General features: G+C 37.4%; 1 protein-coding gene and 1 pseudogene across 1 annotated transcript in view; one reads left to right on the top strand and one right to left on the bottom strand.

The window, feature by feature from the left end:
- Positions 1–17,563, top strand: part of Atg2b (autophagy related 2B) — a 65,844-nt gene that overhangs the window by 15,362 nt on the left and 32,919 nt on the right. The window contains exons 8-19 of the mRNA XM_048362954.1: positions 1,766–1,862; positions 2,584–2,769; positions 3,737–3,891; positions 4,213–4,321; positions 6,240–6,501; positions 7,975–8,125; positions 8,946–9,038; positions 9,147–9,335; positions 12,210–12,483; positions 14,044–14,146; positions 14,675–14,873; positions 16,068–16,210. Of these exons, the coding sequence (XP_048218911.1) occupies positions 1,766–1,862; positions 2,584–2,769; positions 3,737–3,891; positions 4,213–4,321; positions 6,240–6,501; positions 7,975–8,125; positions 8,946–9,038; positions 9,147–9,335; positions 12,210–12,483; positions 14,044–14,146; positions 14,675–14,873; positions 16,068–16,210 (1,961 nt within the window). The remainder of the gene's footprint in view (positions 1–1,765; positions 1,863–2,583; positions 2,770–3,736; positions 3,892–4,212; positions 4,322–6,239; positions 6,502–7,974; positions 8,126–8,945; positions 9,039–9,146; positions 9,336–12,209; positions 12,484–14,043; positions 14,147–14,674; positions 14,874–16,067; positions 16,211–17,563) is intronic.
- LOC125363583 lies at positions 10,729–11,692 on the bottom strand (annotated as a pseudogene).

Here is a 17,563-nt window from a genome sequence, read left to right as displayed (position 1 = left end):
GCTTGCCTCGTATACATGAAGCCCTGGGTTTGATTCCTCAGTACCACATATATAGAAAATGGCCAGAAGTGGCACTGTGGCTCAAGTGGCAGAGTGCTAGCCTTGAGCAAAAAAAAAAAAAAAAAAAGAAGCCAGGGACAGTGCTTAGGCCCTGAGTCCCAAGCCCCAGGTCTGGAAAAAAACAAACATTGGATTTGCATATTAATACAACATATGTACTATAATATAGTATATTATTCATGTAGTTTATATTTACATATATACTTTGTAATATATAATAGATTATTATAACATATTTTGTATATTAATTTATATTAAAAAAGTAGTGGTTATTTGATTATTTTAAGAGAGTACATTATGCTCTTTATGTGTTTTATTTTTTGTTTCTAGAACTAGCAGGACTTTTTTTTTTTTTTTTGCCTCTTGGGAAACGCCATTTTTCCAAATATATACCTTGGAGTTTTGTTCTTTATTGTTGTTGCTGTTTGTTTTGAGATAAGGTCTCACCAGGCTGATCTTAAACTCACTGTGTAGCCCAGGCTTGCCACAAACCCATGATCTTTCTGCTGCTGCTCCCTTACAGGCTTGTAAGATTACAGGCTTCTGCCAGTATGCCTATTTGTACCAGTATGTTTTATTAATTAAATAGCTTATCAATTACAAAATTTTAAAAAGAGGAAAGAAGTCTATGTGACCATACTAGAACTAAGTAGTGTTGGGAGTAGAGTAAGTGCTGCTACCACAGCATACTCCGTAGGAATTGGGAAGAGTGTGATGGGGCTTTTGTTTCTAGAAGGGAGAGTAGATAAAGTGTTGGAACAAGAAGGCAGTCCACACAAACACTTCTTGCAATCTTGTGCAGGAGAGCAGGTTTTGTCTGTGACTTCCACTCTCTGTGTGCATGAGAGCAGGTTTTGTTCAGTTCACTAGAAATGTGAGAGGCACGCTGCTGGCAGATGTTTTCACAAGCTTTACTGGAGTGGAACCCAGGAAACCCAGGGTAGTCTTAGGAAAGCTATTTGTTCTTGGTTTAAATTGAGTTTCGGGGACGTTGATCTTAGGCTTTTGAAAGTCAATGAATAGTCCTATTGCTACTTAATATTCTTCTTAGAGGACTACGGTTTTTGGGGTGTTTTTTTTTTTTTTTGGTTGTTGTTGTTGTTTTGTAATATTGGGTATGAGCCCACAGCCTGTACCTTTTGAGTCTTGCTCCCAGCCCTTTTTTACTTTATTTTTCAGATAGAATCTTGGGGTTCCTTGTAGCTTCCTTCACCCCAGGCTGCTCTTGGACCTCAGTCCTATTATCTGTGCCTTTCATGTAGTAGCTGTGATTGCAGGTGCATGGGCCATCATGCCTAGGTGACTTGTTGAGGTGAAGTCACATTGATTTTTACCTAGGGTGGTCTCAACCATTTTCCTCCTGATCTCTGCCTCCTGAATAGACTGGGATTATAGGATTGTACACCATATTCAACCTACGACTGTTTATTAAGGCCTTCTCTGATACCAAATACCCAGGAGACTTCAAGAGACCAAAAAAAAAAAATGACCGTAGTTTTGTTAACATGGAATTTCACTGGAGATTTTCTCTCTTACAACAATTTGGTGGCTTTTAATTTAAATTGTGTGAATTAGTAGGGAGTGAGTATTGGTTGAAGGAACTCAGTACTAAAGGTGAGTAATGATCTCAGTGTTAATAGTATACTGAAATTCATGGTGATAATCTTATAAAAAAGTATTCATCCTCCTGATTTTTTTTTTTAAGTTGGATGTTGATGGACAGATAGATTCCATTCATCTATTCCTGTCGCCAAGACAGGTACACTTACTTTTGGATATGCTAGCAGCTATTGCTGGACCAGGCAAGTATAATTATGTTGTTTTAATTTCATTGTTATTATTAATTGCTATGTTATTGAAAAAATATATATGTATGTATGTATGTTCTTTGAAGTTTGTGGGTTTTTTGTACTCTGGGCCTGGGTGCTGTCCCTGAATTTCTTTTGCTCAAGGCTAGTGCTCTACCACTTGAGCTACAGCACCACTTCCGACTTTTGTTTTTTTATTGGAGATAAAAGTCTCATGGACTTTGCTGCCCAGGCTGGCTAGGAACTGCAATCCTCAGATCTTAGCTTCTTGAGTAGCTAGGATTACAGGCATAAGCCACCAGCATTTAGCTGAAGTTTTTAAATTAATATATGTAATATACATGTAGAAAAGTTTATTTTTGGCTATATGAAATTGAAAATACATTACAAATATTAGTCCCTAGAAGGTTTTGGAATTGTGTTACTATAGAACACATTTGCGTTCAACTATTTGTGTCACATTCATTTTCAACTTTTTTCTGGCCAGTTTTATTGGTTGAGGATAGTACTTCATACAACTGAGGAAATATAATTCTTCAACATGGTCAGTAGCAGACATAAGCTCTTTTGATTCTTAGATATTTGTTTAAAACTGTTAGATTTGTGATTTTTGTGCTGACTGGTTTTGAGTTAACCCTTGGTATTGGGTAAATGGATTTGGGGATAAATATACTTAAACAACTAACTGTTTTGCTTTCCTTTTGTATACTTGTAGAAAATTCTAGCAAAATAGGATTAGCTAATAAAGATAGGAAAAACCGACCCATGCAGCAGGAAGATGAATATCGAATTCAGATGGAATTAAACCGCTATTATTTAAGAAAAGATTCCCTGTCTGTGGGTGTACCTTCAGAGCAAAGCTTTTATGAGACAGAAAATGCTCGTACACCTTCTAGCCGTGGTAAGCAACTCAAAAAAATTGACACCAGAATTATACATTATCATCATAGACAAAAACTAAACTTCATTTTGGCTCCCGTGAAAAAGAGTTCAGCAGTGAAATAAGAAAAGAGCCATACTGTAAGAAAGTTTTTTACAACTAAGTCTAACCATAGCCTGTGAGGCACCAGCACATGGTTGCTGTAGTTTTTTGATTGTATGGTTTTTGTCTTGTTTTTCTAAAAACAGTCAATTTGTAAAAATATAGATTTAACACAAAACATGAATTGGGAGTAATCATTTTTTTAAATATATGCTCACATAGTACAGTAAATAGATCCTTTTAAATAGGAAACTCTTCTTTGTTAATGTTCCCATCAATTATAAATATAATCAATACCAATTTACATTTACAGGTACTTGAATGTATAAACACTAATATAAATAATAAGAGTCAATTTAAGTAATTAATAGACAACTAAAGCCTACTCAAAAAATTTGGCTATAACAATTCATTTGCAATAAGGGTCAATCTCCAGAAAGAAGACACTAGAATGTAAATAGAATTCAAAATAACATGTTTGGTTTTCGACCCCACCAACTATACCTACATAAAACTAGAGATTTCGGTATGTTTACATTATTTAATTTTTGGTGCTGAGAATTGTATCCAGAGCTTTCAGTACAACTTCTTAAAAATCTGAATTTTAACTTCTCAGTCGTCATGTAATACTGTAAGCATATATTGTATAACACTTCCTATGTAATTTTAAGACGTCAACAAAATGGTCATGAGTAGTAGGACTTAGCCTTGGTTAACTTGTCTTCTTTGCATTCACATAACTTAGGCCATTTGGAAATAACATACAGTTTGAGGTATTACTGTATCTCAAGTTAGCTGATGGAAGCTTACATTGATGTCTATTAGCCTATTCTGAAGACTTAAATTGGTGGACCTATAACATAATGATAAAGCCTCTTTTCTCCAGATGAAGAAGTTTTCTTCTCTATGGCTGATATGGACATGTCCCATAGTCTCTCTTCTCTTCCTCCCCTTGGGGACCCACCAAATATGGACCTGGAGTTATCATTAACTAGTACATACACAAATACCCCAGCAGGATCTCCATTAAGCACTACTGTGGTAAAGTATTATATAATTATTATTATTATTATTTTTTTTTTTGCCAGTCCTGGTGCTTGGACTCAGGGCCTGAGCACTGTCCCTTGCTTCTTTTTGCTCAAGGCTAGCACTCTGCCACTTGAGCCACAGCGCCACTTCTGGCCGTTTTCTGTATATGTGGTGCTGGGGAATCGAACCCAGGGCCTCATGTATAAGAGGCAAGCGCTCTTGCCACTAGGCCATATCCCCAGCCCTATTTTTGTTTGTACAAAAGATTTTGACGAGTTTTGTTCTTCTAAAATGTTGTACTTTATTCAGGTATTAAAAACAATCTTTTTATAGCTTCATCCTACTTGGGGAGAGTTCCTTGATCATCATCATAAAGAGCAGCCAGTAAAAGGGTCAACATTCCCTTCTAACCTAGTCCATCCAGCATCTTTACAGAAGGCTGGTAAGTATAGGTCAAATACTTGTTAGTGTTCGCTAGAATTTTTGGAAATTTAAAAATTAAAACAAAGATCTTTAGCAGTATCCTCCTATCCTCCCCCCTTTTTTTTCCTTTTTGGTGCTGGAGATTGAACCCAGGGTCTTCCACATATGGAGATTGAACCCAGGGCCTTCCACATACTTACTAAGCATATACTCTGTACTAGTCTACTTTTTTGGAGTGGTTTTCTTTTCCCTCCCTCCCTCCCTCCCTCCCTCCCTCCCTTCCTCCCTCCCTCCCTCCCTCCCTTCCCTCCCTCCCTCCCTCCCTCCCTCCCTTCCCTCCCTCCCTCCCTCCCTCCCTCCCTCCCTCCCTCCTCCCTCCCTCCCTCCCTTCCTCCCTCCCTCCCTCCCTCCCTCCCTCCCTCCCTCCCTCCCTCCCTCCCTTCCTCCCTTTTTTTTGTCAGTTTCTTGAACTCTGGGCCTGGTTGCTGTCCCTATGCTCTTTAGCTCAAGGCTCTACCACTTTTTGTTTTTGTTTTTGGTTTTTTTTTGGCCAGTCCTGGGCCTTGGACTCAGGGCCTGAGCACTGTCCCTGGCTTCTTCCCGCTCAAGGCTAGCACTCTGCCACTTGAGTCACAGCGCCACTTCTGGCCGTTTTCTGTATATGTGGTGCTGGGGAATCGAACCTAGGGCCTCGTGTATCCGAGGCAGGCACTCTTGCCACTAGGCTATATCCCCAGCCCCCTAGGCTCTACCACTTTGATCCACAGTGCCACTTCCCATTTTCTGGCAGTTAATTAGAGATAATAGTCTCACAGCCTTTCCTGCTTAGGCTGGCTTTGAAGCATGATCCCCAGATCTCAGCCTCCTGAGTAGCTAGGATTACAGGCTTGAGCCACCGGTGCCTGGCTTAAGTTTTCTTTTGATCTAGGCATTTATCAAAGTTTAGAATGAAAAGGAACTCAGACATTTCACCATAAAATATTTTATAATAGTTGCTTGCTATGTTTTTTGTGTATTTAAATACTTAGATAATGTTAATGAAAATTCATACTACAAGTTTCAAGTTACTGTTGCAATTTTGGATTTAGATTTTTACTTTTTGCATAGCATTGAGGATAGAACCAAAAGCCCTAAACGTGCCAGGCCAGTCCTCTATGATTAAGCTATACTTCTAGTCTCCTGGGTTTTTGTTGGGTTTTTTGGTGCCAGTCCTAGGACTTGAACTCAGGGCCTAAGCACTATTCCTGAGCTGCTTTTTGCTCATGGCTAGCTCTCTACAACCTGTCTCACAGACTCACAGACTTACTTGCCTATGCTTGCTTCAAACCATGATCCTCACATCTCAGCCTCCTGAGTAGCTAGGGTTACAGTGGAGCCACCAATGCCTAGCTAAATTTTGTGGTTTTTTAAATGCAGTTTTATTAATGCAAAGGATTTGTTTATATGTTTACTATTATAATACCCTCTTGCACTTTAAGTATAAAGGATTCTGGATATGAGATGAGCAAGATAACTATTTTGCTTATATTAGTTTAATATTATTGTGTTGTGTGATCAAACTTTTTGTTGTTTTGAGTTTTTTGTTTTGTTTGTGTTATTCTGCCAATACTGGGCTTGAACTTAGGACATTGAGCTCTTTCTCAAGATTTTTTGCTCACTGCTGATGCTCTACCACTTGAGCCATGTTTCCACTTCTAGCTTTTTTTCTAATTAATTGGAGATAAGTGGCTCATGGATTTGTCTGCCTGGCTTGGTTTTGAACCACAGTCCTCAAATCTTAGCTTTCTGAGAAGCTAGTATTATAAGTGTGAGCAACTGATACCCAGCTGATCAACTGTTTTTTAAAACATACATAAATAAATCTATAATATTTTGGTATATGTTATTGTCAGTTGGTCTTGAATTTTACATCTATAATTTCAACACATGTGTTTCAGCTCTCCCTTCTAGATCTGTTTCAGTGGATGAATCCAGGCCCGAGCTTATTTTTCGACTCACTGTTGGAACCTTTTCAGTCTCTGTGCTTCACATTGATCCTTTGTCTCCACCTGAAACATCACTGAACCTCAATCCATTGACACCGATGGCCATAGCTTTCTTTACTTGTATAGAAAAGATTGATCCAGCCAGATTTGCAGCAGAAGATTTTAAGTCTTTGCGAGCAGTATTTGCAGAAGCTTGCTTACATGATCACCTTAGGTTAGTTCTCTTATATTTAATAATGGAACCAGATGAATTTTTAAAATTATCTACCTATTTGTTGCTATAATTCACATGTTATTTTTAAATAAATGGAATGAGCAAAGTTTTTCTTGTGATGATGCAAAGATAGTATAGGATATTTCATTGTGGTTATGTGATGCCAAGAACAATGCAGATATAAGAGGGAGATAATTTATTAGAGTTTGCTACCACCTTACCTGGTTGTTACCAAGATGGTTTGACTTTGTTTTTTTTTCCTTCTTTGGTTGTGGGGCTTGAACTCTGGCCTGGGCACTTTCTTAAGGCTAGCACTCTACCATTTTGAACCACAGCACCTAAGTGTCACTTCTGTTTTTCTTGTAGTTAATTGGAGATAAGGATCTCATGGCCTTTCCTCCTGGATACTTTGGTTATTTCTGAGATAGGTTCATAAGTTTTTCCCCTGCCCAGCTTAAACCATCATCTTCCTACTTAGTTCCTCATGTAGCTGAGGATAACAGGCTTATATTACCACACTTAGCTGATTTTTTTGTTTTGTTTGTTTGTTCTTAATGGGTGTCTTGCTGACTTTGGTTATAAGCTAGCCTCAAAGGGCAGTTTCCTCATTCCCAACCTACAAAGTAGCTGAGATTGCAAGCATGAGCCACCACTTAGCTCTTTTTTTTTTTTTTTTCCAGTCCTGGGGCTTGAACTCAGGGCCTGAGCACTGTCCCTGGCTTCTTTTTGCTCAAGGCTAGCACTCTGCCAACTTGAGCCACAGCACCACTTCTGGCCTTTTCTATATATATGTGGTGCTGAGGAATCGAACCTAGGAGGGCTTCATGTATATGAGGCAAGTATTCTTGCCACTAGGCCATATTCCCAGCCCCCACTTAGCTTTTTTGAAATATTAAAATGAATATCCACTACAGAAAAGATACTCTGTAGGTAAGGACCATAGTCATTCTATTCAAATTGTAAAGACATTCTTCTTCCCCCATTTGCTCAGTTTTCAAATACATATCAGACAATATAACAAAACCCACAGAAATTTGAAAGTTGAAATTTAAAAACAAATTTAGACAAGGTTTATTATAGCCTAGATTGACTTTGAACTTGAGATCCCTTTGCTCAGCTTCTCAAGTACTAGAATTCCACGTTTATGCTGCCATTCCCATTTTACAGAATGGAAAGGTCTTATCTACTATTTGAAAATGTGGAAGGAAGGGCTGTGTTAGGAAATAAATATATTCTCCAAAAATTTCCATCAACAAAACTGATTTCTTTAGGTCAGGAACTGGATATTTGAAGTCATTTTGCTGGTTTCTATCCTAAGGAATATTACTTATTGCTCATATGTTGAACTTGTAATTAGTATATTATAGTATATATTAGTATAGCTATTGACATTTTTGCTGTATTTTCTGGTTACTTATATTTGTTTAATCTAGATATATGTGGGTATTCTTAAACGCTTCATTTTCATCATAGATTTATAGGTACTGGCATCAAAGTCTCCTATGAACAAAGACAAAGATCTGCTTCCCGCTATTTTAGTACTGATATGTCTATTGGGCAAATGGAGTTTCTGGAGTGTCTGTTTCCCACTGATTCTCATTCAGTTCCTCCTCACTATACAGAGGTAAATGCCTATACCTCATTTGGAATTATATTTAGCTCTGTCTTTCTAAGAATTGTATGATCAGCAACAATTTTCTTTAAAAATGGAATTCATACAGTATTACTACTCATTATTAGAGTTTGAACTCAGGACCTTGTGCTTGCTGCACAGGCATTGTCACTTAAGTCATGCCCTTTGCCTATTCTTATTAATGTTTTTATTTTGTTGAAATGACTATTAAAGTATGGCATTAAGGAACATTATATCAGTCTAGCATAAACATTTTAATCTAGCACTGACATGTTTCAGATTGGCAGGCAGATCACAAGACAAATGCCTTCATTTCTCTCCTTTTCAAAGTACTCTTAATATCTGAAGAATAGTATAATTAAAGCAAATACCTAAGAATTCTTGCTTTGTGGTGAGCACTGTTCAATACAAGAGAAGTGGTTGTGTTTTTTTAACCATTAATCTTATTTTATTTTCTAATGTGAAAGGGACTTAGAGAGTTTGTAGTTCATTTCAATAATATTTTATGTAATAAGAGGTAGGAAATGCTTAAAATTGTCAAAATAACACTGCTGTTACTTGCCTTTACATATTTTATTTTTAAAATTCTTTTTTTTGGGGGGAGGGGGGTGTCAATTTGTTTGGGTTACTTAAAGAGTCCACAGACGAGATCACAGAAGTTAGCTAACTAGAGTAACATTTACATTGCTAGTAAGTGATCACAGTGAAATGGAAAGTCAGAACACTCTGCTGTGTCAAAAAATAAAAAAACTTCTGTATAATTAATCTGTCAGTGTCTTAGATTTAAAAATCTGTCTTTACTTTTGTTAAGCTTCTAATGTTCCATTCCAAAGAAGGAACTGACGGCCCACCTCCTCTGTGTCTTCAGCTTCATTATAAACATTCTGAGAACAGAGGACCCCAGGTAAGAGATCTTTTTGAGTGATTACTGTCTGTAAAATCTTTCTGGTATATATTTAGTTGTGAGTTTTTAGAGTATTGTTAATGAATGTATTAATGCTTTTTTTTGAAGGGTAATCAAGCAAGACTTAGTACAATTCCTCAGAAGGCTGAGTTAAAAATTAAATTAAGTCCAGTATGTTGTGAGCTGGATATCAGTATTGTGGACAGGTTAAATTCCTTGCTTCAACCACAGAAACTTACTACAGTAGAGATGATGGCATCACACATGTATACATCATATAATAAGCATATTAGCCTGGTAAGTGTTCAAAAAGTTGTAAATAACATAATTATAATGAGATAACAGACCTTATGTGTGAAAGTAGCATATAAAAACTATTATTTGTGATAATGAAAAAGTGAGAATACCTTCATGTTTTGATAGTAATTAAATTCAGTAATTATCCTGAAATTTTATGCTGCCATAGTAAAATGTGTTGTGAAGATGGAATACCAACATGAGAATGCTCATCAAGAACTAATAAGTGCGGGGCTGGGGATATAGCCTAGTGGCAAGAGTGCCTGCCTCGGATACACGAGGCCCTAGGTTCGATTCCCCAGCACCACATATACAGAAAACGGCCAGAAGCGGCGCTGTGGCTCAGGTGGCGGAGTGCTAGCCTTGAGCGGGAAGAAGCCAGGGACAGTGCTCAGGCCCTGAGTCCAAGGCCCAGGACTGGCCAAAAAAAAAAAAAAAAAAAAAAAAGAACTAATAAGTGAAAACATATATTAATCTATGTAAACTTTTTTTTTTTTTTGCCAAAAAAAAAAAAAAAAGAACTAATAAGTGAAAACATATATTAATCTATGTAAACTTTTTTTTTTTTTTTGCCAGTCCTGGGCCTTGGACTCAGGGCCTGAGCACTGTCCCTGGCTTCTTCCCGCTCAAGGCTAGCACTCCGCCACTTGAGCCACAGCGCCGCTTCTGGCCGTTTTCTGTATATGTGGTGCTGGGGAATCGAACCTAGGGCCTCGTGTATCCGAGGCAGGCACTCTTGCCACTAGGCTATATCCCCAGCCCTATGTAAACTTTTGATGACAAAGTAAATTGATGTGTAGAATAAGAATAAATGATTATGTTATATTGGAATCAGATTTCTTTTTCTGAATTTTACAAAATTACTTCATTTTCCAAAAATTTTGTTGATACAGTAAATAAACTTCTGAACTATCTTTGTATTCCAGATAATAAAGGATATACTTTTTTTTAAATTTGCCAGTCCCGGGGCTTGGACTCAGGGCCTGAGCACTGTCCCTGGCTTCTTTTTGCTCAAGGCTAACACTCTACCACTTGAGCTACAGCACTACTTCCGGCCTTTTCTGTTTATGTGGTGCTGAGGAATCAAACCCAGGGCTTTGTATATGCTAGGCAAGCACTCTACTGCTAAGCCACATTCCCAGCCCTTAAGGGATATACTTTTGAAAATGGGGAAATAATCTATTCCTATCACTTTTACTAGATATAGTACCTAGAATTCTAAGCAAATCAAGTGTGTCAGATTTGCAAGATGTGGATTAGTAATTTGGTGGCTGTTGGACTTTGAGTAAACACAACTATACTTAAAAGGGTTAGGCATGAAGGTGCATACTGTTTGCTATGATAGTAACAATGGTCAAATGAACTAAAAAAAATCATTTATGTGGAAAATTTTCTACAATAATGTTTTTCAAATTTTTAGTATCAAAGAATGATCCATTTGACTTTCTGTGAGAGTAATAAAAGTATAAAGCTGCTTTTCTGATTCTTCATGAATTTCACTTGGAGCACCATGCAATAAGTAGTCAAGTTTGGCTGTATCACACCTAGTTCTAGTTCTCCAGTCCATGCTATAGCGAATTCTTTTATCCTTGTCTTTGGCACATATTCATCATATCTTCTATTTTCAAATCGTAGTTTTCATTATATCCTAGATTTTTGGCACTAGTGTCACTCATAAAGAAGCTTCCATAGAGGCTGTGGAAGATATCTTCCACAAATTCTAAAAGTCCTATGGGTATTTTAGACCTCCTAGGCCACAGTAGTGTGAACAGGTGGTTTGTGCTTCTTCTGAACCCAGATGAGATTAAAAAAAAAAAAATTCAATGACTCATGGAAGGCTTTTATTCCATAAGGAGTATATTTATTGCTTTCCATCACATAGAGGTCACTACAGAAATCCCATTAGTTTGGGAGTATGTTCTTTATTTTTCAGTGTCACCATGAAGAGAAATTCATTTCACTTGAGGAGTGCCCATGCTGACTGGGCATCTTTGTCACCCCCTCCTCCAAATGAGGTTAACCAGTTCAGAGAGATGTCCTCGGTCACCCAGTTTTACCTTAAAGCTATGTAGACCTTGAATTCTGTACAGTAGTTCTCCTAGTTGGCTTACCAGATAACGCTGTTTTCTTGGCTCCGATTCAATTCCCAATTCAAGAGATGTGCTTGTTCCATTTCACATTTTACAGCACCTGGCAAACTATCTCAAACTCCTAACTATATTTTTGTGCAGAAGAATTATAGGTCACATATTCTATCACATAGAATACTCTAAAACACACACATACACATTTTAGTGAAAATAACAGGAAAGTTTATTAGGAAAGGAATGTACTTTGGAGTCAGATGCGCTGACCATAGCACCACAAGGCCTGCCTAGGAAGGTACTTTGCCTAGTCTGAAAGTGGGTCATATAATCTCTGGGGTGAGAATGGTCCATATTGAGTCATTAAGGTAATATATTGATAGATAAATCCTTCACATGTTGTATACTGCAATAGTTTTTTTTAACTTTATTGGATTTGTTGATCGGCTAATGTATATCTTGTTTTATTTGTTTAGTTTATAGTAGGTATATGTGTGTGTGTTTGTGTGTGTGTCTATACTGCTGTTGTCACTTTGCTTCAGTTTTGTTTTTACTTTTTTGTCATGGTTTAACTGTTGGCTGTAGTCTTGGACTTTTTCAATGGTTTTATTGTAAAGTATTATACTAAATTAAAATTGTATAGTAGTTTGAATTATATTTTAATGCATTATACTGATTGGTATAGTAATTGAACACCAAAATAATTGAACATATTGAAATATTGAGTACTTGTGTCATTTATGTTTATTTACTTAATATTTTGGTATTTTTTTAATATTTTTTATTTTAGCACAAGGCTTTCACTGAAGTATTTCTAGATGATTCACATAACCCTGCAAATTGTCGGGTCTCAGTACAAGTTGCCACACCAGCGTTAAATCTTTCTGTTCGCTTCCCAATCCCTGATCTTCGATCAGATCAAGAAAGAGGACCATGGTTTAAGAAATCACTTCAGAAAGAGATCCTTCATTTAGCATTCACAGATCTGGAATTTAAGACAGAGTTTATAGGAGGATCAACCCCAGAACAAATTAAATTGGAACTTACCTTTAGAGAACTAGCTGGTAAGAGCCTGACTGGATACAAATAACCTCCCCTGTGGATAGAAACGCATGCCATAAAAGAATTTGATAACCTCCACACGTAAGAAAATTGAAGACGATTATGTTAGAATTGTTTATAAATACAAAAATCATTTAAAAAACTACCAAGAGTGATGACTTACTCACTTTTTTCAAATACTTTCCTGCTTTTTATTATCACCTGCCACTTACTAATTGTTGGCTGTTAGTAGCAGGAACCAGTTGAGTGCCACTCTGTTAGTATTATGCGGAGCACTGTACTTACATTATTGTGTTTCCTTTGGTTAGCATCTCCATATACTAATTTTTTTCACCATTGCTTAATACATGAGGGAAGCTGTGGGCTTATAAAGAAGTGTCCTCAAAATTCAAACTGTAGTAAATGGCAGAATCAAGATTCAAACCCTACTCTTGACACCACAGCTTGAGTTTTCAGCAGTTATATTAATTGTCTTCTGGTGACTTCTTTAGAAAACCTTTTTGAATTTTTCTGTGTTGTGCTGCTTCTACCAGCTAGTGAAGAGAGTGTATATGAACTTGGGAGTTAGCTTGTCTATGACTTCTGGAAGTTCTTCTATCCTGGAGTTCCTGACTTCCACCTGACCCTCCTTCTTCCCCAATAATTCCCTTCATCTGCACTGTACTCACCCCCAAAGGCTGCAGAACTTTCCCTTTCCTGTTGTCTCTTGGGTTTCATCTCTCAATGGAGATATTTAAAATTGACATTTGTCAATAAAGACTTCACAAATGGGCCTTTAGGTATTATCTGGCCATCCCTTACATGAAGCTCCTTATTTTGGAGGAAAGCACTCTTTGTTTGTAAAACAGAATGAAAAGATATGTACAATACATAGTTATTTTGAATATAGATACTTTTTTTTTTTTTTTTTTTGCCAGTCCTGGGCCTTGGACTCAGGGCCTGAGCACTGTCCCTGGCCTCTTTTTGCTCAAGGCTAGCACTCTACCACTTGAGCCACAGTGCCACTTCTGGCCATTTTCTATATATGTGGTGCTGAGGAATCGAACCTAGGGCTTCGTGTATGGGAGGCAAGCACTCTTGCCACTAGGCCATATTCCCAGCCCTATAGATACTTCTTACAGTAGTTGTTATAAAACACACACTTAAGAAATGTAGCTATTGCCTTTGTGTTTCTTGTGGCAGATTAGCTATATAAAATTACTTTTTTTTTCTTTTTTTGCAATGGTGAGGATTGAACCCAGGGCCTTGCACGTCAGTCTCTGAGCTATATCCCCAGCAAATGAACGTTTTTTTTTTAATGAAAAATTTATTATACTAGAACTAAGTGGTAATTGCCATTTGTTATAATTTTGTACCTTATACATTAAATATGGTGATACTTTAGAATTTTAATTTGAATACAGAACAACATCTTTAACATCTGCCCATCCTGTCTACTTTTGTTCTGACATAAGTGGGCAAGAATTAATAAAAACTAGAAATTTGCTCCTCTAGAAAGAAAGATCTTGTCTTCTTGCATTTGAAATAGAATGCATTGCAGTGAATCAGCCTTATTTTATTAGGGTCATTCCAGGAAGAGAAAGGAGAACCATCTATTCAGTTTTTCCATGTAATTGGTGGAGTGGATGGGGATACAGCATCATCAGATGACTTTGATTGGCCACGGTAAGCAAATGTGTAAGTGTATTGGGATCTTCTTTTATAAGGAAAAGATTGTGCTTTTAACATTTTGATTACTAAATTTAAGCTAAAAAGAGTAAACTTTGGAAAAAAAAGTAAACTTTGATGAAAGACCTAGAGGATGGACAAATAAAAATTAAAGATTGAGACTGTTTTCTGAAATGTGCATGTTAAGTACAGTGAGAGGGAGGAGAAGGTATGCTTTGTTCTCAAGTTACCTAGTGTAGTTAGGAAGAATCATAAACTAGCACTCTGCCTCTCGAGCCACAGCTCCACTTCTGGCTCTTTGCTGGTTAGTTGGAGATGAAGAGTCTCATGGACACTTCTGCCCAGGCTGGCCTTGAACTACTACTTCAGATCACAGCCTCCTGAGTAGCTATGATTATAAGTATGAGCCACCAGTGCCTGGCAAGTATTCTTTATGTTAATTTGCACAAAAGTTGAAGTTTTTCTGTTTATGCTTAGATCTTAGTTGTTGTTGTTTTTTTTAAAGAAATTATCTTTGCTTATTAGAATGGTACTGAAAATAAACCCACCGGCCATGCATTCCATTTTGGAAAGAATAGCAGCTGAGGAGGAGGAGGAAGAAAATGATGGTCATTACCAGGAAGAGGAGGAAGGAGGTGCTCATTCCCTGAAAGATGTCTGCGATCTAAGGAGACCAGCTCCATCTCCCTTTTCTTCCCGTCGAGTCATGTTTGAAAATGAACAGGTAAAAAAAAGTGTGTGCGTAAGCATTACAACACTGTCAAACCATAGTGATGATTTAATTCTGTCCTTTCTTACTGAGATATCTCCCTGTTTATCTCAGACTGACTTGGAACTGACCTTGTCTGGCTACCTTTTTTTTTTTTTTCTTCTAAAAATATTCTTTTAGCTGGGCACCCATGGCTCATGTCTGTAGTCCTAGCTACTCAGGAGGCTAGATCTAAGGATTGCATTTCGAAGCCAGCCAGGCAGAAAATTCCCATTGAGACTCTTATCTGCACTCATCCACTCAAAAAACTGCAAGTGGTGCTGTAGCTCTAGCGGTAGAATGCTAGCCTGAGCACAAAGAGGCTTAAGGACAGACAGCGCCCGGGCCTGGAGTTCCAGCCCGACAACTGATTCCCAAAGAATTTCTTTGTATACTATTTTTATTCACTTTTTAACTCAAAGATTGATTGTTGTCCATTAAAAAAAAGTTTTTTTCTTCTGGTATCCAGGTTTAAACCAGGGTTTTATACTTGCTCAGATTCCTTGCTTATCTAGTAATGAGCCATGCTTCCAGCTCAGCTTTTTTTGTCTTATTTTGTTTTTTTTTTGTCGGTCTTGGGACTTGAGCTCAAGGCCTTTTGCTCAAGCTCTTTTGCTCAAGGCCAGCACTCTACCACTTTCAGCCACAGATCCACTTCTGGTTTTCTGGTAGTTCTTTGGAGATAAGAATTTAACAGACTTTCCTGCCCAGGCTGGCTTTGAACTGTGATCCTCAGATCTCAGCCTCCTGAGTGGCTAGGATTACAGGTGTGAGCCATCAGCAGCTGGCCTAGCCCAGCTTTTTCCTAGTTATTTTGGAGATGAATGTCAGACTTTTCTGTGCCAGGCTGGCTTCAAACCAGAACACTCCATTGCCTTCTGGCTTTTTGCTAGTTAATTGGAGATAGAGTCTCATGGACTTTTCTATCTGGGCTGGCTTTGAAACCACTATTCTCAGATCTCAGCCTCTAGAGTAGCTAGGATTACAGACTTGAGCCACTGGCACCTAGCTTATTATTTTTTTGTCTTGATGTATATTTTCCTCAGTAAATGTTGTTAACTTATTTAGTTGCTCACAAAGTAAGCTGTAGATATGTTGAAAACTGCTATAATTATTTGAACATAAAATGGTTATTTGATGCTGTTTTTGCACTAAATTATTATGTTTTAGATGGTGATGCCAGGAGACCCTGTGGAAATGACAGAGTTTCAGGATAAAGCTATCAGCAATTCTCATTATGTGTTGGAACTTACATTGCCAAATATTCACATAACGCTACCTAATAAAAGCTTTTATGAGAAGCTTTATAATAGGTAAGTTCAAGAACTAATCTTTGGGATCAGACTTTCTGCCCCACTGCTTCTGTTTATCCTTTCCCCACTTCTCTTTACTTACTTGTATTATATTTTGCCCTCGTGCGCTTTGTGTGGCATAATGACAATAGCTACTGAGGAAATGCCGGGTTTTTTTCTACATATGTAGTGATGTGAAAGAGGTAGGAGGTACTTGCCAGCAGATTCTGGCATAGAATCAGAATTGTTCAGGCATTGTCCAAGAAGCGTTTCTTCTTACAATTTGAAAAGACATCTTGTTGAAATTCTAAACTATGTATTAATTTGTAACCCTTTATACACAAAAATTTAAATTTATCATATTTAAATGCCCCTCAACATATATACCAAGTAAATAAATGGATTTTGAGGTCTTAGACTCTGATGACTTTGGGCAATTTACCTAGTCACTTCATCTGTAAAATGGAGACAATACTGTTGCGTGCCCAAAGCCCTATTTGGAGAATTAAATGGTATAACACGTAGAAATTTCAGAGAACAGTGTCTAGCATATAGTAAGCAGTAACTTTCTATTACTTTTATTATTCCTACTAATCAAGGGCTCCTTTCTATAATGTACCTGACAGATGGTCATGTGGATTTCTAGAAAATAATTTTTATTGTTTGTCAGTACTAATTTGCCATATGTAAACACACTATAGTATTTGCATTAATCTTAAGTCACTTCCATCTCTACAGCTTCTACTTTAGGTTTTTTTCTTGGTGTCAGATGTCTCTACCCTTCATTCCTTCACTGTGAACAATAAACTCTGGGTTATCTCCCTGATTGTCATTGCCTGTTTTCGGATCAGATTTAAGTTCCAGGAGAGACTTGAGGATCTACCTTAGCTCAATAGTTTTGGCAATGAATTTCCCATGTGAGCCATTGAAGTATAGAAAGAACATGTTAACACTTTATTTAACTTGAGCACTTTATTTAACTGGAGGCAGAGGCTGGAGGATCATGACTTTGAAGCCAGCCTTGGCTACATAACAAGTTCTAGGCTACCCTGGATTATAAGCTAAGATCCTATCTCAAACAAAAACCACAACACAAAAACTTTGAAAGGAGATTTGGGCAAAAATATAAAGGAATTGGCAGAAAGATATGAAACTTATATTTATAGGTCATATCCCATGAACTCTGGGTTTTATTTAAAGTAATAATGTTTCTCTAACCTGTGATGTACAACCTGCACTTACACTAAGGGAAAGGGAAAGGAAAAGCATTTCCTGAGAAAATTCCTCATTTTATTTGTTCATTATTCATAATCATAGAATCTCTGATTGAGGTCTATATTTATAGCTCCTATACTTTGTCCTATAATATGCCCA

This window comes from Perognathus longimembris, chromosome 14, assembly GCF_023159225.1.
Source record: "Perognathus longimembris pacificus isolate PPM17 chromosome 14, ASM2315922v1, whole genome shotgun sequence".
NCBI classification, from domain to species: Eukaryota; Metazoa; Chordata; class Mammalia; order Rodentia; family Heteromyidae; genus Perognathus; species Perognathus longimembris.
Note: the sequence above shows the minus strand (reverse complement) of the source record. Positions and strands in the feature narration are given on the sequence as shown.